The 26,260-nt window shown below is 40.5% G+C and overlaps 1 protein-coding gene across 1 annotated transcript in view; it reads left to right on the forward strand.

Annotated features, from left to right (window-relative positions):
- The window catches only part of gcgrb (glucagon receptor b), a 56,391-nt gene that overhangs the window by 16,268 nt on the left and 13,863 nt on the right, over positions 1 to 26,260 (forward strand). The window contains exons 2-4 of the mRNA XM_042485587.1: positions 24,064 to 24,211; positions 24,311 to 24,407; positions 25,161 to 25,268. Of these exons, the coding sequence (XP_042341521.1) occupies positions 24,158 to 24,211; positions 24,311 to 24,407; positions 25,161 to 25,268 (259 nt within the window). The 5' untranslated portion in view covers positions 24,064 to 24,157. The remainder of the gene's footprint in view (positions 1 to 24,063; positions 24,212 to 24,310; positions 24,408 to 25,160; positions 25,269 to 26,260) is intronic.

Here is a 26,260-nt window from a genome sequence, read left to right on the forward strand (position 1 = left end):
CAGAGGGAACTTATTCACATGCTGAGGCTGTCTGTGGTGATGAGTTGTTCAATATATTTTAATAATTTTGCTTCAGATTTTGCTCTGGCGTGCTTTCTCAGTTTTATAGTTCCATAGTTGTGTATATGACAGGGCAATGAGGGGGCAAAAACTGAATGTTGCCCTGTAAGACAGTTGCTGATTTCGAACACTGGTGTGCAGTGTGTATGTATGTGTATGTTTTTGGCATACTGTATTATGTACAATGTACAATTGTTTAAAATTCCAACAAAAACATTTGAATAAACTTGATGTCCTGACATATGATTTTAACCGTCACTGACAAATGAACAGTAACGTGTAAATGCACAAACTCACGTTCAAACTGTAAAATAACAGGAGTGATCTAAGTGACAATATGAAACTGTGTATCACGGGTGTTTCAGTAGCAGTAAACTGTGTGGGTGAACACCTTCTCTGCTGACTGAAGATCAGCCGCTCCTCACTTTGTCTGTCAGTCTCTCTATGCGTGTGCGCACTCAACTCTCAGCATCAGCATGTCTTTTGCATGTATCCGCTCTCTCATCCTCGCCACAATTGATTTCCCTTCATTTTTTCTTGCTTCTTAATCTTGTGACAGAAGGAGCCTGAGGCTGGTTGGGTAGATGGCCGAGGCGTCATGTTGATATCTTAATGAAGCCACTCGTCTCAGCTTCTCTGTTCTGACACTGACGCTGAAATGTTATGACTGACATCTATTACAGTGTGCCAATCAGTCTCTGCAGGAGCTCTCCAGTCTGGTTATTTAAGTGTTTTTCACATTAACAATACTTTTTCTTTTTCACTCTCTGCTGTAAATTTTTCTTTAGAGCAGAAGGACAGTGAGGGAGCGTGCTGTCATTCACACCTGCCAGATCTGATTTTCTACCAGTTACACTTATTTCTTTCCTACATCTCCTTACTTTTACTTTGTCTACACACACACACACACACACACACACACACGCACACTCGTAAACTTTTGTGATTTTTTTGTTGTCTGAGCTGTTTTTGATCCACCCTGATTGGTGTTATTGACAAAGCAATAATCCTGCTGAGTTTTTTTTGTCACGTTTCAATGCTTTTCATGCACACATGCAAATGCACACACCAGTCCTGCTTCTTTTTTTTTTAACTTCAGGTGTTTGAGTCCGGTCACACACTTGTGCAGGCACACTCCTTAAGCCTGTTGAGTGTAAATATTTGTGTGTAGCAGCAGCTTTGTCATAGCTGCTGACTCTCTGCAGAGCAGGCTGGGCTCCATTAATAATGGACAGTGGGATGAAGCTTGGACAGGAGTGAGCGAGCCGCTGAGGGGGATTATGGAAGGAACGGCAGGACTGAACATACCAGCTCTCACACTCAGGTTACATGGGCTGTGACTCTGTAGGGATGAGGAGTCAGTGATCAGTGTAAGTCTGGGAGTACACACACACAGTTGAGTGGAAAGGTTTTTTGCCTCAGCACACTGGTGCAGTGGTACAAAAAAGAGACCACTAACCGTTTATTAAACCCTGCCTCCCTAGTTACTGTTGCTACATGCGTCAAACTCGTCATTGTAACACAGCAAATATAGTGCTACAGGAGTGATGTTTGTCTGTAGGTTGACACAAATGTTAACGTGGCCCTAGTTTTCTCATCAAAAAGCTAATGGACTGTTCCACTGGATTTTGGATTATTGCAGAAAAAAGGTCTGTGGTAGACAAAAGTGAATGGTACATAGGCTATACATTTTATATCGGCAAGAAAATCTTCACAAATTAACACCACTGTTGTGATTATTGAAGAAAAAATCCAATTACCAGAAGTAAAAAGCTCACATTACGCAATGAAAGAACTATAGTAAATGGGCTGCACTTGTGTAGCACTTTTTTAATCTTCTGGCCACTCAAAGCACTTACTACAAATACATACTACAAGTCACATTCATCCGTTCCAACACACATTCACACACATTGGTGGCTGAGGCTACCATACAACACCTGCTACTCAGGAACAAATCACGCACTCGCACACCCTGATGGCATTGGGAACAATTTGGTTGTTCAGTATCTTGCCCAACGATACTTTGACATTTTGAGTGGATGAGCCGGGGATGAGCCACAGCTGCCACTAGGGTTGCACCGCAACAAGGCTGTAAAGCCGTATTTGGTATGTTGATGTTCTCTAGTCTCATTTAGCCACTTGTTAGCAACCGCCTTTTTAAAGACACGAAAAAGCTTCAAAATTCAGAAGTGGAATATTTACTGAGGTATTTTATGTCGTAGAACAAAGTCTTTTATGCTTGTGTTAACCACAGACCACCTTATTTCACATATCTAACCAAAAACCCAAACTCTGAGACAAGAGCTACATGCCTTTTGATAATGGTCACAGATTCTGATTTTCTGTAACATTTAATTTCTGTTGGCCTGCCAAACTGATGACTATCAGGAGCAGAATTCATCAAATCTAGCTAGCTTATCAGCATTAATGCTGTGAATTGGTTAAAAAAAACCCAACACATTTTGAAACTATGCAAATATTACCTGTTTGCCACAAATGTGACATCATGTCAGTTCCAACTGGGTGCAATCTGTAAACCTTACTGCTAAATGTCTAAATTTACTTAAAGTTTCTTTAAACTTGGATAGCATCCAAGAGCAGCTGTCACTCATTAGGGTAATACTACCACTGGATGTTTTCTGTGTAAGATGTAACCTGTAACCGCACAAAATAATATGGATTAACCTCTTTTGGCCATGGATGTTATGCTTGGTTAGCAACTACTGTGGGTAGTAAGATATATACACTGTGAAATCCTTTTTTCACACTTTTAAGTCTTGTCTTTTGGAAAAACTAAAAAAAGGCATGCACTTCCAGAGTCCATGTATACTTTACACACCTTTACTACAGTCCCTTATACACTGCTTCAGTATGTGCTAATACCATAGCAGGCCCACTGCGCTAAGCCTTGCTTCCGGTTTTTCCCAGTGGCCACTTGGGGAATAGCAGCAAAAAAGTTCCCTGTGTCCAAAAAAACATCTTCTCCCTTCCTTTGTAAAGAAACTGTTGACAGGACACCTTGAACTGCAAACAAGGTCAATTATTATTCTTGCTATTATGAATTTTTGATGGGTCGAGCTTTTATTTTTGGAAAACATTCCTCAAGCTGAGAAAAGGCATTTAAAAATCCTTCAGTCATCACAATGTAAAGTCTATGAGCTGAGCATGCACTCACTAGTGGGAGAAACATCACCGCACATATTCAATGGGCCGCATATCCGGAAGGAAACCCAAAAGCCAGAAACTTCTTTTAATACGCCAGGCGAGCAATTCCATTCAACTGAATAGGCATCATCTTGATTTACGTCTTTGCCCAAAGCCCCGCAGACGTTTTTTGTCTTGTTGTGGTTCCTAAGCTATGATTTCACAATCGCTAGGAGTGGGAGGGGTCGGTAAAGTGTCAATGTTGTTGTTGTTTAGAAGGAAACATGCAGTGTTTGTTTACTAAAAGCCTGCATCACACCACATAAGTGACATCACAGTCATTAAATGCCACCTATAATGCTCCTGGCTGTCCCTTTGGGTTCTCATTTAAAAGCGAGCTGCGCAGCGATGCTCTCCCTCAGATGACAGAAAACATATGGTCCTTTCTTTGCTTCCTCTGGGGCTTTTTTTGTGTACCGATATACCCACATATCCCTTTCATCCAGCTCCCCCCTCTCAGTCCCATCTCAGCAAATACATACTGCAGTGTGTGTGCTGTCACAAATTGTATTACAATCAGTCAGTGCACAAATACTTTACACCTGACAAGTGGGGTTTTGCATTTGTGTGTATACAGGGTCTGTAATTTCTGTGTTACATGCATGGTAACATGTTTATCGAAAGAACACGACTCGACTGTGTTGCAGAAGATTATGCCTGACTACAGTTGTGTGTCTGTATGCATTACTGATGATGATTAGGAACAAATTGTAACACTATGAACAAATATGAACAGTTGGCTCCACCAGATGAATCCTCTGACTCTCTTTGGTGACATCTTATCATCAAACACCTCATGTTAGCAGCTCTGAGAGCCTCCACATGCATCAGCTGATCTGGCCAGTGGGTGGAAAGATGCTGGTTTAAATTTCTAATTACTCTGTAGTTTCCAATTTTAGAAGTGAGACCACTCAAGATTCAGCCAGTGGCATAAAATCAGAAGTAACAGTTGGTAAAAAGAAATAACAGTTGTTAATACAGTGCAGGAGGCGCATGTGTTAACGTCAGAGGAGCTGTAATGTTCTAAATGCAAATTAGATTAGTTACGATGGAAACTGGATCACATTTACTGAATGGCTACATTTCTTTTTATGCATTTATGCATTCATTTATTTATTATATTTATTTGCTTTTCTGCTGCAACTTTCCTTACCTAATGTGACAAATGTAAACATAACCAGCACAGTAGAACCAAAATTTGTTAAGATATTTTGGTATTGCTCACTCTTCTTCAACAGTTAGAAAAGAAGGCACCAATTGGTGCTCTGAAGCTGTCGGATGTGTTGTAACAAAGTAATCTGCAAGGCCAAGAGAGATGAGATGAAGCGAGAGAGATGAAGCCATCACAGTATCTTTGACATCACGTTATCTTTGTCCGTTATGTCTACAGTCTGTGGATATTACACATTGGGCAGCATATGTAAGCTAGGATATACAGGATCATTTTGGCATGTTTTACGTGTCACCATGCAGCAGTGGTGTGTGGCATCACTAATTGCATGCCAGATGACGCACAACTGAATGTCCTGTTGAACTGCTTTCTAGGTTCACTGTTAGTTAATTCAGCCTCTTGAATGGTTTTGTAACAGACTTTATTCACAGTAAAATAAAAAAAATTAAAAAGCGAAGAAAACATTTCCACATACTCAGTTTCTTTCTCTACAATGAAAATATTCAGCTTTTCAGTGCAAGATGTCTCTATAACCTTGAACCACTTGACAGAAAAAATGTTAAAGGATGCAGCACTTAACAAAGTTTGAGTTTTTTTTTTTTTTAAAAAAGCTTTCACACTGTCATTAGGCACTAAACGCTCATGATTTACACTCAGGTGTTCTCACGTGTTTCACTGTGAGAGCTCGTACAATCTGTGCTTGATTGGCATCTCACTCAACTCACAGTATGATCACATTCGTCTCCTGTCCATCTGGTCCATGCGTGAATGCTATGCGGAGCTGTCCTGATCAAGTTTTTTTTTGCCCTGATCCCGATCGGAGTCATTTGAAGTTGAGTATCTGCTGATTCAGAGCCCCAATCCAATACTTGTATTTACATGGGTAATACAGCTGCTCAGTGCATAATTCAAGTACTTTAAAGTCATTAAAATCAATCTAGTGTATATGCTTGACAGTTTAATACGTCTTCAATGCAGAGCCAGAAAAAATGTCTACATCCAAACGGTTCCTAAGGGTGTTTTTAAATTTTGTTTTAACAAAAATAACAAAGTAAACAAACTAAGTTAAAATAAATTGGAGCCTGACAGTGTAATATTGTACAAAATTGAGTGATAACACAGCACTGGATTAATGCTTGCAGGGCAAAGTTGAATAAAAGTGAACTCTGACTCTGGATTCTGGGGGTCACGGCCAGAATATAACACTCTCTATGGCTGTGCATCATTAAAAGTGCTGCAAATGTATTTGTGAGTGCCGATGATTATTATTTTCAAACATAATAAACACCAGCACAGGAACTACATACTCACATTCGCAACGTTGTATGAGCTTTAATTGATGTGGATGGGAGGAGTGAATATTAACAGGTTTAAAATGACCATACATTTACACATTATTGGCCGTTTTTACAGCAGACATTTCGACATGGCATAGCAGGTTACACACAGGTGTAACTAATAAATTGTGGCTGCATTCCATTAGTTCTGTTGAACAGAGTCGTCATTAATGTCATTTGTCATACTTGTGCTTTACCTACTATGAAATGTCGAACTAAGAAACACAGGTGTAGCTAAAATCATTAATCAAGGCTGAATTAAAAGCTGGCTGACTCACACTGACTACATTTACATGCACAAAATATACATTTTTTACCCCCCCCCCCCAAAAAAAACCCTAGTAAGCTGTTTGAATGGCTGATGAGAATCAAGATTCCACTAATATTCCTGTTTACATGCAGCCCTTCATACTTCGATTAACATACCCTAAAATGTCTTTTATCATGTCAAAATATAGAAAATGGTTGGAGCCACTTGTGCTGTGTTGCTTATTTGTGTCAAAAACTGGACTTTTAAAAAGTTTTCACCAATGATGAACTTGCCTCCTCCTTCAATTCTTCAACAACCTTCTCGAAAAGGTCAGCGTTGTGATATTTGCACATATTGAAAAACCTGTTGATTTCCAAGTCTTTCATAATGTTTAAAATTAGGTGTGTTTCCACTTCTTGCCTGAAATGTAAGCTTTTCTTTTGTGCATGCACCTCTATGAACAGCCGAACAAATTGTTGGTTTGTGTAAAACATATCCATGACAAGGCAAGGAGGCGACCGTGAACAGACAAAGAGGCCATGTGTCAGAAAATGGGATTAAAACACCCTTTTTAGATGCATATTCTGAATGTGCTGTATGCATGTCCAATTTTAAAACCTGGAAAATATCAGCATAACCAATGTCTTACCATTACCTTAATTGGTAATGCTTCATTTGTAAAAAGGCCTATCTAGACACATGACCCTATCAAATTCAGAATATTTTCATATTTGGAATAATGGTGGAATATTAGTGTGTGGTAAACATAGTCAGTGTCATTCTCAATGTGACACTTAAATAAAACAAAGCTATTAGGGATGTCACGATTAACTCAACTCACGATTCGATACGATTCACGATACTGGGTTCACAATACGATTTTCTCACAACTTTTTTAAAATACAAAATTAGATTATAGAAAAATTATGACTGAAAAATATTGTATTATTTTTTTAGTGGCATGTTCGCTTCTTCTCTATATCAAATTAAAGAAACTCATATTATTTTTAAGGAAGGGTATAAATGCAAAACACAAATTATGCAATGAATGCATTCACAGCGCCCCTTGCTGTTTAATAAAACTTTCACTTGAGACAGACATGACGTAGGATGTTGAACACGTAGCGATGTGGCACGTCGTGCAAACAAAGTCAAAAGCAGATTACGCCCTCAGCTGTTCAAAAAGAGTATCACAGTTCATTTTTCAATTCACCGATTTGAATCACACATATTTTGTATCGATTTTTTACTGCCTTGCGATGCATTGTTACATCCTTAGAAGCTATCGATAATGTTATTAGTAGCATCTGTGCTTGTCCTGTCAAAAGCAAAAAAGTCTGCTGTGACAAAGGTCCATTCCTACATGACTTCAATAAACTCCCACCTCAGCTTTAATCGGCCAGAATAATTACTTATGTGGGTGTTAAGGGCCTTTAATTGTTTTTAGATTAGATTCCTTCCTATGGAAAGGTCTGACACACTACCTACACACACAATCATCAGACTCAGCACAGCCACCTGGTCATTGTAAACGCTGCTTAGGACTCCTGCAGTTTCCCTGCAGGAGTGTAAGAGCCTGCAAATCTCACATGCGGCTTGTTTTTCTTCACTGGAATCTTCACCTGCATACAAAACAAAAGGACACCCTTTTTCTGGCATTACATTTTACTTTCATTAACGTAAAAAGCCTGTTTAAGCTCATTAAAATTACATGATGTACATTTGAAAAATTGAATTACCACTCTGTAGAAATTACTCTCACCCTCGTTCTTGGACGAATTCCACTTGAACTGTTTTAACTAAAGTCCCCGATCCTCTCATCCACCGCATGAAACAATTACTTTCATTCCTTGTTTTTAAAATTCATGACTACTGCTGCATGCTAAACATCCTTTGATTATAGAGAGGCAGAGTAAGAATTTATTAAAGAAAAGTTTGAGGTATGTTTTGACCATTTTGGGAACATTTTGTATGTATGTATTTTACAACAATACTGGTTGTTCCACGTGTCTTAAGTAGAGCTGTACCGACTCAGAATTATTTGGCTGTTCAATACGAATATTCAACAATCTCTTTTGTTTCCGTATAAAGATTTAAAGTATAAAGAGTTTGAACGGGGCTCAGGGGGTTCACTCTGCAGCAAAATCTGGAGACCAAAACATCCCCAGGAATATACTGCACAGTACACCGATACGCAAAAAACTAAACAAAACCAAAAAACCCCAAAACAAAACCACCAAAAAAAACAGCAACAAAAAAAAACAACTGCTAAACTTGAAGAAGTTTTAGTCAACTGAGGGGTCACTGACTGATGATCCGACTCTCCAACTTAAAACGGACAGCCCTAAGCCCTACAGTGATTTAACATCCAAAACTTTTATCACATGAAGATTATTTCTTTGCAGGAGACTCAGTTAGTCTTTAAATTAGTGGATTGAAGTCAACAGGACACGCAGTTGGGTTTTTATTGTACTTTACCCCTTGAGCTTCTCTGAAGATAACAAAAGAATGTAATTATCTGTAATATGATTTAAAGAGAGTAATACTGAAGCCAAACACTCTCAAAAGAGTTATGAGCCAGGCTATTCAGGATGCAAATGCATTCACACACACTCCCTCTGTGTCTCCTTTTTTCTCACACACAGAGAAAAAAGATAAGGTTCTGTATCCCCAGAGGTGCCTGGCACATATGGGTCTATTTAGCTTTCGAAACATTATCAAATCATGTTTCTTCACTAAATTTGAAATGTATCCCATCTGACAGAAAAGAATGAACCCAAACTCTGTCTTCACTAATTGCTTTGCTCACTTTTCATACTTAAACAGATTTCCTGTTACAAATAGTGCCTATCAGGCAGAAATGAAAAAAGAGTGAAATAGGTTAATATACATCTTTTTAATGGGTGTAGAACTAATTACACCAACACCCTCAATGTGTTTACTGATTTATTCAAGATTACAATTTTATTTTGAAGGGAAGATGTTATTTACTGTGAGTGGATATCAACAACTCCGCTGACAGCCTATAAACCAGTCATTTCTATTCAAAACAAGTGATGAAAACAATGTTTACCTTCCATCATTCACTACTTTGTAATTTTTATCTCAGCTGCCTGAATCGCTGATGCAGCAGTATTTGATGCAAGGAAATAACTAAATCTTTGAATGTCCACCACAAATCAAATTGCTTTGTATCAAGGAAAAACTCTCTATCAACTTTAGGCACCCAAGAGGAAATGCTTGCTTTTCCTAAAAGGCTTCATTTTTGCTGCTGATGCTGTCAGTAACAGTCACTAATATTTGATATGTTGGGTTTAGTGTAATGTCTTGAGACAGAGATTTTTTTTTTACATATGCAATACAGAAAAAAACCCACTTTTGGGGCAGTTCATCATGTGAACATCCTGTCAACTGTCAAGAGTATCGCATACCAAAATCAGTCAAAGTTCAACAGAAATTTTTTGCAGTTTAAAGGATTTAAAGGTTCCTCAAGTTTCATTCAAAGACTAATCTGAGCTGTTCTTATTACATCAAATATGTTGTGAAGTTTGAGATAAGTAAAGACCTCTGACTGCCAGAGGAGTGAAATGCAGTAAAGTGAGGTGCTAACAAAGGGGTGATAGACATTTATTTGCCACCCAAGGCTTTTGTGTTGCAGGAGTCAGCACAATATACACAGTTAAAGCTGTTTATCACCAGTGTGATGTGAAAATGGATGCAGAAATATAGAAACTGTGCATGCAAATTTTCCTCATGTCTGGGGCAAATGATTCATGTTGCCGTTTTCCTAAATAGTGCCCATGTCCACTCCATATAACAAAAACCTATCCAGATCGAGAATGTTTCCTCGAAACAAGTGCCCGTTACTCCAAAGTCCTGTTTCTCCAGAAAGATGGATGTATAAAGAGACCTGGATACAGCATTGGAGGCATGTCCCCATTCATTCCTATTAAAGTTGCTCAGTGGCACATGGAGCCAAAATGCACAACCGCCACTTATAAAATTACCTGAGCAAGTGCACTAGAAATTTACGACAGTCAAGCAGGCAACATCCGTTTTGGCACTCCACTAACCTGAATGAGGACAAAACAATTCAATCTTGTATCTCTCATAGACTTCACAAATGTAATGCACTTCCTGGAAGCCTGGCATTCCCCATTTTGGCTGAAAGCTAGCTATGACCTAGAGGTATAGCAGCGTTAGTTGCAACAGGATTAGATTGGTCCACTAAAATCCCTTGAAATTGAGGGCCCTCTGAATATTTTTTTCCCTGCACAAATGTTACATAGGGGTGTGTAAGCATTTATAAGAACCCACAAAATCATTTCTTTTTTTTAAGTTTCAGTGCAGAAATTTTGAATGATATTCTCTGCTCTGTGTTGAACAGCTTTTTTTTCGGAGACTGTGCCAGCTCAGCTGTACCATCAAATGCCCCAGAACAATTACGTTTAAGTTACAAAGCCCTTTGGTGGTTGTATAATTTATGATTTTTGTTGGGTGACGTTATTAAAGAACAATGGGCTTTAACATGGGAGACCAGAATTTGTTTCCTGTTGGCCTGTGACACTCTGTGACAACATGCCTATTCACTTACTGAAACCACTTGTTGTTACCATTACAACAAAGGTCACCTAACCTTAAGAAAGTTGTAATTTTAACCCACTCCTTCCCCAAGAAAAATAAAGTGATTGAGATACAATGTTTTAGCATTATATTAATCCAGTTTTATTTTGCCAGTGTCAGCAGATTTACCATGTTTTTTTCATCATCATTTGGTGCCCTCTATCCAATTTTAGACGCTTTTGTTGGTCTATGAACGCAGCACAGTTTGTGGTTTTTTTTCACCTCAGCAGCAGTTTAAAGGGGTTGAGGGATGAATAGTTGATCTGTCGATCTGTTCAGAGAGGATCAGATCATTGGATGAAAGGAGGAGCTGCTGAAAACTTTTAATTCCAGCACAATGAGCGATTAAGTTTCACTTTGACTGCACTTGGCGTTCTGCCACTATGTATGTGTCCAGAGTACACTCTGCACTGCGAGAGTGGGGTGCAATGCATAACTTAATGGTAAATATTCCAGAAGCACTCGGAATGAATGGTCCAACTACAAAAACATGAAATTTATTTGTGTTTTAATCATGGCATGCCACCATAAATAAATAAATGTGTGGGAAACCCTGTAATCAGAATTCTCAAATGTGGAGTATCAGATTATTTATTGTAATAATAATGATAATGAAAAGAATATATATTCATATACTCACTATAAAGTTATAAAATGTAATGGAAAACTTGGACAGATGCAACTTGATGAAACAGTGTATCTCAGTAACCATTTAGGATTCCTTATTTGAAACATGGCTTCTGAACATTAACATGCATACATAGTCATTCACTGAAGGTTTTCAATCCCATAAAGAGAGAGGAGCTCATTCACTGCTGTCATGGTAACGACTGTGAAGGTGCTCACATCAACCCCAAACAATACAATTGCATATCAAGGCAACGTTTTTGTTCAAAAGTGTTTTTTTTTTTTTTGTTGGTTTTTTTTGGCTTAACTTTGTCACATTTCAAGGAGTTGTAATGCATTAAGCTGAAGTGTCTGCCTGGTAATGAATGCCATGGTTGCGATGGCAGAGAGGGATGTGAAGCTCTGAAAGACAATGTCCAACTGCTTTTCCCTCTAAGTCGCATTCTGTCTGGCTTCATGGCTTCAAAAGAAATCACTGGACTTTTTTTTCCCCATATCCCAAGCTTTTCAAATGGCATTCTGCTTTTTAGTTAGGGTAGATAATGAACATGAAGCTATTTTAGACTGTTTGTTATGTGTCAGTTTGTTGAGGGGGTTGATTGGAGGATGCGGGTTGCAATTTTGCACTTTATGATTGATGTGCTCTGATTTTCAACTAGCTTTCAGACTGGTTTTCAAATCTCTACCTCAATTTTGACAACTCAAAACAACTGCACATGATTCAGACGGCAACATCACAACGACGTCCAACAGACAGATTTCATTGAAAATCAGGCATTCATATGAAGCAGATTAAAGATGCAGAATTCATTTTTTTAATTATATAATTACAATTTTCCACGTTACTCAGTATTTTTCCATTTCTGTCTGTTTGTTAGAAGAACTTGACTTCGTCCATTTGCCACCACCTGTCATCATGTGTGTTTTTATGTACCGCAGTCACATGTTGTCATGATTGTCTTTATCCATTCCTTTAAACAGCACACATGCGTGCATGCAGGTATGGATGCAGGCACAAACATATACAGTTAAGTTATGGAAACTTAGCAGCTGTGTATCAGGAACAGCAGTAAAGAATTGTTTGCATGTTACTGATTGCTTTCTAGTTTGACTTTGTGCTTTATCAGGCCTATCCAAAAAGAAGTCTAATGACTTGAATTTTTGCACACCATTTGTGGGTTTTCCTGACAGTTAGTCGTTGTGGTTTATCAGGCTGCCAGAGACAAGTTTGTGTCCCTCATGTTTGTAGCTGTCACAGGTGTGACGGTGTATGTCGGGACGTGTTTAGCAGATACGCCTCCAGCAAATGCATGACAGGCAGGTTGGGTGGTAAGTTTGGATATGATACACACCAGCACTTGCTCGTGACATTTTTTTCCACAGGAAAAGGGTTGTGGTAGACACTATGGATCAGCCCAGGTTCATCTGTCCTTTTGCCCTCTTGTACATTGTCTGCTGATTGTGTTTATATCAACTGTTGAGCAGTAATGCATTACTTTGCCTTACTTGACCTCACACGTCAGTTTTTCCCAAAGATGAATAATCTATGTGCGGCGGTAGCTTCTTTTGTGAGTGTGTGTGCCTCTTTGTATGATTCTGTGTCTAAAGTCTAAAGTCTTAGGTTTTTGTGGGTCTTTGAGCGCAGTGCAGCTCTTCCGGAGGTCTTTTTTCTTCTTATCAGTAACTCTGGGGAGTTTATGTTTTGCTGTTGATTACTGATCCAATGATCCGTTCATAGTTGATCAGATCGGATGAGAGGAACAGCTGCAGAAGCAGACTTACCCACAATTTCCACCGGTTGCATGTGCATTGCGTTACAGCTCTGCTGCCGTTTTGCTCTTGCTCCATCATCCATCAGTCCCCAGCAGTTGCGTTTTGAGTCCAGCACGGCGCAGCACTGCCGGATCAGCTGGAAAGGTGAGACCGAGGAGTTCTCGCAGTAATTACAGAATAATACGCAGTATATCAGTACAGAAGAAAAAGTAGTAACTCCATTCATTCTGTGGATTAATTATCATGATGTCGATTTACTCCCATAGCTCTCAATAAGTTGCTCCTTTCCTTTCTATGGTTGTCCTTATAAAACGATATGTGGTGTCAGAAATAATTTTGTGGTTTTCCACCTCCATAATTAACTTCTCTTCCTCCTGTTGCCGGTAATGACCTCCAAAAACCTCTGACCTGTTGACTCCAGGTCTGGATCTGCTCATTTTGCCGTTTTATTGATGTAGTTAAGTGAAATACGATTAGACGTAAACACAGAGTGTTTTATTCTGAAAATTAACCAGGTGTTTTAATGTTGTATCACTGTCTGATTTCCTGTCTGCTCTGTGTTAAATTCGGTTATATTTATGCGGAGTGATCCAGTGTCCAGCAAAAATAGAAGGCTTTCGTATCTGATCCGCAAGCCTCCGGACTACCAGAGTTGAGACAGAGTTGATCCGCAATGTAGCTGAGAAATGTGGAAATTCACATATAGACTATAGTGTAATCTATTTGCTCCGTCTGCCGTGATGTAGTCGAGCCAGACCGCACACGGATCTTGTGGAATATAGTGGTTAGACTTAGCACAATGAACAATTAAGCTTTACTTTCACTGCGCCTGGCACTCTGCTACTCCATCTCTGCCGAAAGTATGCTCTGTGCTCCCAGAGTGTGCTCCTAATGAATGGTCCAGGTCCAATAATATGATCATACATTCAGCCCTACTCTGGAGCTTTGGTTAGTTTCATTCTGCCAACAGAGGAGCTTTATGCCTGAACTGGTGCAAAACTTTTCCTACTCAGCTACATGTGATGGCTTCCTAGGCTTAATATGTCTCTTACATCATTCGGCTAGTGTGAGCTGAAGAGTGTGTGAAGCCCATAGCTTTATTGCGTGGACAGGACATTTGGAGAGCTGTGTGCAGTCTCCGGGGATAAGCTAGCCATTGATGGTCAAGTTAATATAGTACCATCAAACTTGTCGTCAGTCCCCCCATGATTTCAAGGCTTTTTAGGGGGATTGTTGCATCCTGAAATGCCTTATTCACAGCAGCTTTATCAAAAATTTGCAAGGCATGTTACGATGTTTATAGCGGTTTTTGCAATGAAGTTACAGGTGATAATTACAAAAACCGTTTTGATGATCTTTCAGAATCTGGTCTGATTATAATGAGTATGCAGTGTTTTACCACATAATTAGAGTCTATTTGTGATATTGGAAGGAGAGGGGACTGATACTGACACAGATCCCAAAGATCAGCTGTTTTTTTTAAAAGTTGTACGTTGTTTTTTTAATTCTTTAAGCAGCTTTGAAGGATGGTAAATTAGATTTTACCAGTGTTGAAAGTTTGGAGTAAAGTTGCCAAGATGGGACAAAAATGCAAAGTTGCACAGAAGTCAAAGGGATTGGCTGAATTTGTGTTGATTGTTGCGATTGCAAAATCACAACTTCCTTTCTTATTTTTGCATGTGTTTGATAAAGAAGATGTTTTCTGATGGTCTGGAGGCTGCAGGATTGTTGGAAGGCACTTTTCACAGGAGGGCTGAGTAACAAAAGTTGAATAGTTCAATACTCTGGAAAACACTCTTATTGGTGTTCTTGGAGAAGGAGTGGGGATCTAACTTTGAGCCAACCCTGCAATGAATAGACAACCCGCTTTCCTGAGCCACACCTGCATCATTAGGGGTGGTAAAAATCTCCTCATCTAACTGTACACATATAGGCCTATTTGTCAAAAGGCTGGTTCATTTTCTCTCCGTCAGCCAGCAACATAAACCTAGGTTATATGCGGTAATATATGTTCTAGCCTACTTATCAACTCATTTGGTTGTGCAAGTATTGTGTGTGTTTGCTGGCAGGAGAATGAAGTGTCGTCTGTTTCCATGGGAGAGAGAGTGTGTGTGGGAGCACTGCAAGTCTGAAGGACAATATATAGCGAGCAGGATATCTGTGGTATAAGTGAAGCATTTTTTATGGAGGAGTCCAGGGAGCACATGGCTGAGGATTTAGGGTCTGGCTCTTGGCATTCTCCACGGGACACTGAGAATGGTATGTGCTGGCCAAGTCTTCTTCTTCCCATGTGCTCTCCCTCTCTCTATCTCTCTCTGTCTCCCTTTCTCCTGCCTTCGCGCAATCCTCACATTCGCGCACAACTTTTACGATGATCATCTGGACACCGCTGCACCGATCACTGGACACCTCAGATGCAGCGTTGCCATGACTCCAGAAAGATATACCGCCCGATTCTGAATGTAGTCTGCTCAAAGCGGCTCGGACCATCTGCCAGTGGTTCGACAGCATCCAAACGTCTTTCCAACACAGATGTGTCCTAAGTGGAAGTGTTGGTGATTTGAGAATGATGTCAGTGCAAGGAGCCAAACTATCTCCACTATTTTAATATGAGAACCATGAAACAAAAAGCTGCTATATGCAGTGAACACATTTAATCTTCTAAATGGACAGATACTAAGGGATGCTACTGGCTGACATAAAAAACACTGCAGCTCACCAAGATGTTTGGCGTGGTGCAAAAGTAATAGTGCAGAGTAAAGGGACATATTGGACAGGAGAGCAGCATGTATGAATTGTCTCTGCCAGACCCTCATCTGCTATCTCTGCGTGTTTCCCACTGAAATGACCTCCCATATGACACAGGAAACAAGATTGTCAGTCAGTTCTCCCTCGAGAAGCCCAAAAGAATAATAACGAAAGGAATAGAGCTGCACTCTTTGGCTGATGGCATTTTTTCCCACTTCTGAAAAGCAAGTTTCCTTCCGAATGGCTGAAGAGAGGAGTGGGGGAAGGACACGGAGAAACCTTTGATGAGAGGAAGAGAGACAGAAACAGATGAAAAGAAAAATAGATGGCCATTGCTCTGTTTGTGAAGCATAACTTCTGCTGAAGGAGCAGATTCTGGGTCACCTCCATTACCTACCTCAGTTAATCATAACACATAGCTTTACACGCTTGCATGCACGGACACAAAAACAGACCCGCACACATATTGTTGCAACTGTCACTAGCCAGGTACACCTGATCTGCCTAAACTGTCACTGATGAGGACACAAATCTGAACAGAGAGCTGAAAGCAGTTTCTTTAAGGACATAAATACATTAGTGCACAATGGCCTCACGACTAAAAATTGATGAATTGTGTGCCAGTGCTGCCTAATATTGTGGGACAAAAAAAGTATGCAGGTCTATAGAGACAAGTGTAAACCAAACATTCTCATCCTAACTTGTTGGATATTGCCACTTGGTCAGTGCTGTTCATGTCAACACATAATGGGCTAGGTATTCGCTGGCTTCTGTTGTTGATGTTCCAGGACATCGTGTCAATTTATGTTGAATGCATAATGTCTTCTTAAAATATACTCAGTTTTTGCAGCATTTTTCAAAATAAACTTTCATCTCATATTTATGTTTACCTCCTTGTGCATAAAAAGCAAGGGGTTAGATTAGAGAGCTTGGTCCGCATTGCCGGCAGTAAGTCGAACTCGTTTCCGGTGAGGGTTGGACTCCGCCAGGGCTGCCCTTTGTCACCGATTCTGTTCATAACTTTTATGGACAGAATTTCTAGGCGCAGCCAGGGTGTTGAGGGGGTCCGGTTTGGTGACCTCAGGATTAGGTCTCTGCTCTTTGCAGATGATGTGGTCCTGTTGGCTTCATCGGGCCGCGACCTTCAGCTCTCACTGGATCGGTTCGCAGCCGAGTGTGAAGCGGCTGGAATGAAAATCAGCACCTCTAAATCCGAGACCATGGTTCTCAGCCGGAAAAGGGTGGCGTGCCCCCTCCGGATCGGGGATGAAGTCCTGCCCCAAGTGGAGGAGTTTAAGTACCTCGGGGTCTTGTTCACGAGTGAGGGAAGGATGGAACAGGAGATCGACAGGCGGATCGGTGCAGCGTCTGCAGTAATGCGGACTCTGCACCGGTCTGTCTTGGTGAAGAGGGAGCTGAGCCGAAAGGCGAAGCTCTCGATTTACCAGTCGATCTTCGTTCCTACCCTCACCTATGGTCATGAGCTTTGGGTAGTGACCGAAAGAACAAGATCGCGGGTACAAGCGGCCGAAATGAGTTTCCTCCGTAGGGTGGCTGGGCTCTCCCTTAGAGATAGGGTGAGAAGCTCGGTCATCCGGGAGGAGCTCGGAGTAGAGCCGCTGCTCCTCCGCATTGAGAAGAGCCAGATGAGGTGGCTCGGGCATCTAATTAGGATGCCTCCAGGATGCCTCCCTGGTGAGGTGTTCAGGGCACGTCCCACCGGTAGGAGGCCCCGGGGAAGACCCAGGACACGCTGGAGAGACTACGTCTCTCAGCTGGCCTGGGAACGCCTCGGGGTCCCCCGGGAAGAGCTGGACGAAGTGGCCGGGGAGAGGGAAGTCTGGGTTTCCCTGCTTAGGCTGCTACCCCCGCGACCCGACCCCGGATAAGCGGAAGAAAATGGATGGATGGATGGATAGTTTGGCTCAACATTCATACAGGAGTCAAACAGTGGGCTTAAGGGTGAAAGTCTGGGGTTTGTTGGACCCATCCACCGCCTCTCCCACCTGCCCTATAGGGACTTTCCAGCTCCTTATATTATGTTGTTACTGACACTTTATGCTGTTTGGCCATATTATAAACTGACGTGGCCCAGCAGCATATCATGCCAGAGTGAAAGGCGTCAGTGTCGGACACCAAAATCAATGAACAAGCAGGTTCAGAATGAGCAGCAACTTGGCTCGCCTAAACAACAAAAAGAAAAAGCTCAAAACAGGTGACCTTATCTACCACATTGTGAGAGAAAGGGGCCATATTCTCTAACTTGTAATTTTGTGTTTTCTTTTCAACTTTAAAGAAGCTGAAAAAAAACAGCTGACCAACAAATATGAAGAATGAATAAATGACTGAAGTTGCATAATGAACTGGCCAAGTCAGTGAAGGGGAAACAAATATATCCTCTTAATGTTTTTGTCAAAAAAAATCCAAAACACATTAGGCCTTTGATGGACCATGTCAATAAATTTATGAAACTTTTTCATCCCTGAACTCCTTTACTGTCATCAGTGGACACACACACATACAAATACAGTATATATACACCTACATTGCAACCTTTAGCTCACTTCTCTGTATTGTCTCGTTTTGCTTTGTGACTGTGAATCAAATGTCTGTACGCCTCATGGACGAGAACAGTTCTGCGTTTCTTTTGTTTATCAGTGCTTGAACAAGATGTGCATGATGTGCACGTATATCACGCCCACAGAAACTGAAACTCTCTTTGAATCGTCTCCCACTTGAGGTTGAATTCAGTCTTTTCATCCCGTCTCTTTCTCTGAATCTTTGTATTTTTTCCCATATTTCGCCCATCTTGTCCCTGGTATTTTAAAGCAAAACAGCAAAAGAAACCTCATCAATGGCACAATTTTAATGTGAAAACAATGCCTCATTCACTGAATGTGAGTCACCTGTTTGTATGAGCCCAAATAAGAAAAGACAATATTTGTAGGTAACTTAACAGAAAAAAGAAGCCCAGAGTGGTTCGTAATAAGCAGAAATGGCGACTGTATCATATGGCTTTTTTAATAAGGTGCTAAACAAACAAAAAACACAGTATTCTGTCAGTTTGGAAGACGCACCAACATTTCACCCTCAAAAGAGAGAAAATCAAATATCACAATATTTTTACCAAATACCTCAACATCCGTATTGCTATGAGAAGGGTTGACTGATGGTGCTTTCACAAGATATTTACACAATTAGATTTTTGATAAATAATCATTGGTTAAGTGGATATAATGACTAAGTGGGTAAGAGCAAAAAAGAACAGCTACTGGACCGTCTTCCAGTTGACCTGTTACCTCATATACCTCACAAGTTAGCAGGTGACAGACGGGTTGCATGTTGAACGGTGAAAACATGGATAACTCTTTGGTGCTGTACAAAAATACGTAGTTCACACTCGCCATGTTCATACCTTTGTTGTATTTCATTTTCTTCCCTTCTCATTTTGTTTATCCCAGCTTTCTTCTATGAATTTACGCTGTCTGACTTCCAGGTCAAAGCCTGGCGCAGGGACTATGGAGCACGCACAGGACATGTCGGCCAGTTCAGGCTGGATTTAGGCGTATGCATGAGGAAGTAAATCCACCCCCAACCATATTATCTAGATGTATTAGTCTGTTTTGAGAAATGCGACTAACCTGTTTACATGTACTTTAAAGGTCCAGTTTTAGTCAGACTAACACAATAATCTGATTTTTTCAAACATCATGTAAACGTACAGACTCAAAGCCTAATTATGTGTAACTTTAAGCCGATATATAAAAACCCCTGTACAGTTGTTATTAGGAAGACCACAACCCTTTCTTTTTTTTTACCAGGCTGTAAACATGGTCATTTCTGCTGTAAAGTTTGGCATTTTAACACAGGGGTCTTTGGGGATTGACTCTGTTTTGGAGCCAACCTTAAAAAACTGCAGTTCTTGACACTTTGTGTTGGCTTAATTTTTCAGCCTCAGAGGTTGCCACTTGAATACAACTAAAATAAGTAAACATAAAAAACCAATTCATAAATTTATAGTATAATTTAACCAAACTTGGTCATTTACACTATAAGACCCCGGTTTTTGTCATACCCTTTAAAGTTGGAATAATGTCCACATAACATGAAGTTTAGAAACTAAGCAAAAAAAAAAAAAAAAACAACAAAAAAAAACAAATTAAAATAAAGATAAAGGGAAAAGCAGTTGGCTGTCAGAAACCATGTGGGGCAGAGCGGCTCGGCGAGGCAGAAACAACATAATTACGGCTCCGTTTAGCTCCATTACAGCCACTGCAGTCCTGTCTCTGCCTCCACCTACGTACTCTCCATACTCTGCTTAATTACCCGTCCTCATCACATAGAGGCTTATTGATTTAAACAACATAATTGTGAGGTGCTCATGGTGGGAAGCATGGACAGCATAACCTTAATGATAATGGGGAATGGTCTATTATCCTTATAGACTTAATTATCAGTCAATTGATCATTTCCTTGATGTGTGATAAGTAGCGTTCCTTAGATTTTCCAATGATTTGCTGTCACGCATTTCCACTCTACTTCCCCCTGCCTTTCCTCCTGCTCTGTCTCTGCGTTTTTCCCCAGGACAAGCATACAGATTGTGCACTTAAATGGAAATGTGTGGGAGGAGAGAGGCACTGCCTTACTTCTAACACAGATACGGACTGAGAAAGAAAATAAAAGACTCTGAGCTTGTATGAATGACAGGGACTGGCAGACTGACATGTTTCATGCGCTCTGCAGAGTGTTAATGATTCAAACAACAGGATGAAGTGCAGTATCGTTGCCAGGAATGTTTAATTCATTAGTAGATGGAGAGCAAAGGGCTGCTGTGGTCTCATCTGTTGATAATTTGCATCATAAGCCAAAAGTCCTACTTCTCTGTGTCCCAATGGAGAAAGAAGGGACATGTGTGTTTGTGTGTGTGAGAAATAAACAATGCAAACAATGGCTTGAACTCAGTCTGTTTAAGCAAATAACCCTTTGGAGATGTAACTGTTACAATGACTGCACAAACACACAGAAAGAGAGAGAAGTGTGCGTGACCAGCGGTCATGTATTTCAATTTACATGAACAGTGCAATATTCAGGAGTATTCCTAAGGAAAAAGCGGTGACTCACGCAGGCTGATTGTGCTCATACAAATCAGTGAGCATGGTTGTGCGGATATGTTCTTGCTTTCTATCTCTGGCTTTGTCTTTCTCCTTGATAGCAAAAGCAAACACACAGCTCAGTGTTCATCATGGGATTATCTGACAGGGACGCCGAGCCTTTTTCACTGAATTGTCATGTAAAGTATGCCCAAAGAGGCTATTTAGAGGAAGTATGCAAGCATTGGCACAGTAACAGCAAAAGTTCAAAGAAAGGTATCTGTAAGTGAATGAAAGAGAAATGCAAAATAAAAAGAATTCTTCATTCAAACCAGAGCCTAAAAAGCACGAGAACTACTGATTCATATTGTGGCATCGCTGTTTTTCATCAATTTTTATGTTTATTTCCACCAAAAAATGGCTTCTGTTCACAGCCTCCTAGGCCTTATTTATTAAAAAAAAAAAAAGTGCTACAAACCCCCTCTGGAAAAAAACTCAAAAATGCACCGTCATCAAGCAAGGCTGATTTTTTTTTCAGCCCCATAAAAAAGATGACATTTTGGAGATGCAAAGATTACAGCCAACCACGGTGATACATTTCACCCAAAAGCAGCAACAAGCAGCTACTGCAAAACATTTGGGAGAGGATTTAATTACTGGCCTTGAAAATCTGAGATGCTCCTACCTTAAACAGGGAGATCTACACAGGCATAATATCCTCATTCCACAGTATGCTGGAGTGCATGTGTGTGTGTGTGTGTGTGTGTGTGTGTGTGTAATGTAAAACCTGCTTGTGAGGTCGATAAGGCTATCAGTTTGAGACAATCCTGTGATTATGCGCTGTCCTCTTCTCAGTATTGTGGTTAACTAAAAACAGACACACAGACGCTGCCAGCGGCACACATGTTCACACAAACACACACACACACACACACCCAAATGCACATGTGCTCTCATGTGCCTAGCTACCCATGAAAATTGAGTAAATCTCTATATGTGACTGCGCATAAGAGGGAGGGTACGAGATGAAATTACATAAACTGCACATTACAAAGATCCTATCTCAGTCAAAAATACATGTTGGTAAAAAAAAATGACCTGCCTTAGAATTGATTGGTTTATTCTTAAGGCTGCATGGTGAATATATCCTGACAGAAAAAAAATGTTTGTTTGTTACTAATAATACAGTTTTCCTTGTCAATGAATGAAAAGACCAAAGCTTAGAGTGTGTCAGTCTCCCATAACTTGCTGACATCTTTATCCTGTCAGTGGCTCTCAGCACCATGTCCATCAGGGCCTGTTACCACATAGTTTTTTTTTTTCTTTTTTCAATTGTTTCCAATGAGGAGAAAGCATTAGAGAAAAAGATCCAGGCCTTAAATTTCTTTTCATAGGGCTCCGGCTTTTTCGGGTGGCCATATCCATATCAAGATATAAGTTGTCAAAGAAAAGTTCCCATGCATAGCATATCATTAAAAAGCGTGTTTTTTTTTTTAAAAAATATGCTTTGGACACACACCCTTGGTTCCTGCTTTTATTTTTTAGTGTTTCTATACAGAAAAGGGTTGATAAATTTCCTAAAACAGCTGGGCACTGTAGGTTTTGCTAAAAGTTACACAAACAGAGGTAAATTGTGAATTTGTAAGGGACTATTTTCTGCTGCAAATGAGCACATGCTTGATTAATACATGCTGTAGTGACAGCAGCAGGTCAGTGCATGTGGAGCTGACTCTTTATAAACTTGTTCTGGTCTTCATCATAATGAATGAAGGTGTCACGTAGTCCAATAATGTGGCTCACTGATGAGCTTTAACAACTATAGAGGTTTATGACAAAGAGGAATATGAAATTATTGGGCATTGGATACACAGACATGGCACTGTTTTTTTTTATGAGATGCTGACATTTAATGAATATAGTATATTAGCAAACTGCATTAAAACCAGTTGTTGTGTGACACATTTTATGCACTCTAGGGTCTGATATCATGACAGTCTTGATAAGGCTCCATCCTGTAATTCACATTTGTATCATTCACAGAGAAATTCTTATGCATATTTGATCACCAACATATTTCATTCTGGTGTAGTTTAATCTCAAAAGCTGTGAACCAAACATGTGTATAACATATAAATCCACCTGCAGGATCATGTGAACTGTCTGTGCTTCTGCTTTTTCCATAGCTGCTCAGTCAATAAGAGCAGCAACACCACATGGAAAAGGAAAAAACAGCAGCAGCTTACTGTAATGATTTTTTGCTCTGTTTTCCTTTCAAAATGAAGATGCTAATCTTTAGGCTGTGATAACACAACAGGTGGAAACACACAAAGAAACACACACACAGCTTGGTGCAAATGCGTCACCATCATGAGACGCTCTTGTTCAGCAGAAGCACAGAGACTGGAACAGAGTGGAATTTGAAACGTTTTAGCCAAAAATGTTTCCATGGTCAAGGTGTTTTTTGCAGAAACGTTTCAGATTTCGTTTTGTTCTCCAACTTCGTGGGTGAAGATGGACGACTGGAGCTGCAAGAAAATGCAACATCGACACACAGACAATTCTAGCCATTTAACAGAATTTCATGCTGTAGGCTCGGTGTAGACAAACGCACACAAAACACCTGTGGGAGTCTATTAGTGTGAGAAAATCTTGATCAAGGCACCATCTCTGCGTCTGACCCACTGTCCCCTGCTGTCCGGTCCCGTTATCCAAACACCTGTGAGCTCCATTGATGAGATTTTTCGGCAAACGTGTAGAAAAAATAATAATGCTTTTCCGATAAGCGCAGAGCACAGTTTGCTCATACAAATAACATTTTTTATTCAGTGCTGGGAAACTGTGAGGTCAAAGGAGAAAAAACAAGTTTTTTGTTAATTAAACCGTTTGGCTTAAAATAGACTGTGATCTTTAAGGTCTTAGTTCATTAAAAGCTGGCACTGTGGAGTATTTAACTAACTGTGATATGTGTGTAAGCACGTGTGTTGTAAGAGTGAAAGAGAAACCGTCAGTATATCATTGATTCTTGCTCTCTTATTTTCATGTTTATCGATTCTCTTCTTTATTATTCCGCTCCATCTTTCAGTTGCAGCTCAAACGACTCCTAGCACACACACATGCACACATACACACATGGACACATTTTTCCTACTAACAAGCTTCTCTTTATCGTGTGTATAGGCCACACGGTGAGATAGGGCCGAGACCGCCTCATGTGTCGGGCCTCCTCTGTGTTTTGGTCCCCACCGACCCCCATCCTCCCAGCATCAGTGGGATGTCCCAGGTGTGTCTCCTCTTGGCCTTGCTTATGCTCTGCAGCTGCACAAAGGTACGACTCACAGACTTCCTCTCTTTTTAATACACCCACACGCCACAATCTGAGGTGGTTGAAACTTGACATGAAGCTTCAGGAATCTTTCTCCTGCAGGTCTCCACTACCAACTCCCTGGAGCTTGTGAAGGAGCAGTGGAGCAGCTACAAAAACAATTGCCTGGACTACCTCAACGCCACGCCCCCCGCCACAGGTGAGCCCTTCTGCCAAGTGCTGGGGACGCATACTATTCATTTATACCATAATACTTTGGGCGGCTCAACATTTTGGTATTCACATCGCTGGCAGGTAGACTCTCTGGAAGTCGAGTGACTGATCATTGAGTTTTCTCTGGTTCGAGATATAGTGGCAAATTTAGACAAAAGCACATTTCAAGTTCATTTCAAGATAGAACCGTCAACTTGGGCTCAAGTAGAAGCTTATCGACTTGGCAGGTTTTCTTTGTTAAAGTGAAGAAGGAATATTCACCAAAAAGGGATGAAAAATAACAATTTTGATGAGAATTTGTCAAGTGCCATTTTTTATTGTCTTTTTGGGGATGTTGTGGGTGATTTTTTTGGAACAGAATAGCGGTAAGGTCAAGAATCGAATTTTACTACTTTACCCTTTTACTCAGGATCCTTCCTGCCACTTGTATGACTATTTATGCCATTGAAGTTCCCTCATATTTGAACTTATATCATTTCTCCAAAAACATGTCCCAAAAAAGGGTTTTTGGGTCCCTGAGACCAAACAGCCTCAAGTTGTGGGTGTCTCGTTATCAACTAGTGATGACCAGAGGTGTAGGCTAAACGGATAGAATAGCGAAAAAAGGCAGCAGGAAACATCATGAGAGCTGGACCTGGCTCCCGGTCAATACTCCCTGCTTGAGCTAGAGTCTGAACAAGATGTGCTCAGGAGAACGAAGCCTGACCCGCTGTAAGCATGGATCTACTTTTCCCTGCAGGGCTGGTGTGTAACAGGACCTTTGACCTGTACGTCTGCTGGCCTGATGGACTCCCAGGAACCACTGTCAATGTCTCCTGCCCATGGTTCCTGCCATGGTACCATAAAGGTGTGTGTGACTGTAAGACAAGATATTTGCAGTAAAAAGTGGGAAAGAGTGAAATCTAAACTAGAAAAGCACGCTCAGTAAAGTGATTGTGGACAGTTTAGATAATGCATGTTACACAGTCGCGTCTAATTGAATTGCCCTTCCTCCCTTATAATGAAGATGGCGGCAAAGATAACACTTTTTAGTTTAGTGAATCACAACTTATCAGGTTTGGGGTTGGTTTTTCCCACAGAAATAGAGTGAATGTGTGGTTGTACCTTTTTTTTTAATGTGTGTTTGTGCCTTTGTATCATTCTGTGTCCCCTCTCTAAAATCAGAGGTTTTTGCTCTCAGTGAGCTCTTGTTTCCATCACCAGTAGTTTGTAACACTCAGGGTGGATAATTGATCTGCCAGTCCATTTAGAGCTGATCATATCAGATGGATGAATGAGAGGAGCAGCCACAGCAAGTGAAAGCACACTTTTAGACCCAGCAGAATTACCGGTTAAGTTTCATTTTCAATGCGCTTGACGTTCTGCTGGCCAGAGTAAAAACAGAAAAAGTATTTGTGGCAGTAGATATTTTAATGGCGGTGGGCTGCTGCAAATAAATAAATGTGTAGGAAACCCTGGGAATTAATCTGCAGAGGCTCCATTTCAAAATGAGACCAAACATTTATAAAGATGTCAGTTTTTAGCCAAAACAGGGCCAACATGTGGCCTTCAATAGACTCGGTAAGGCTTGTATTTAGCCTGACTGAAATGCCAGGAATGCCTTTTGCTCTATGCTTTGGGTACGTAATTTTTTAGAGGACTTGCAGCCCCTTACAGCCAGTTAAGGGAGGTGAGCAGTCAATGTCAGTAAAAAAGAGCCAATAAAACAGGCTGTTTTATCAATTGTAAATTAGGATTCTGTCATTGTCCAGTTTTGCCAGTGCTGTATGGTGTTTGAGCTTAAAACAGGTTGATGTTATGCATGATGTTCTGGCAGATTAAAATATCAGCAATTTATGC

This window comes from Plectropomus leopardus, chromosome 4 (assembly GCF_008729295.1).
Source record: "Plectropomus leopardus isolate mb chromosome 4, YSFRI_Pleo_2.0, whole genome shotgun sequence".
Lineage (NCBI taxonomy): Eukaryota > Metazoa > Chordata > Actinopteri > Perciformes > Serranidae > Plectropomus > Plectropomus leopardus.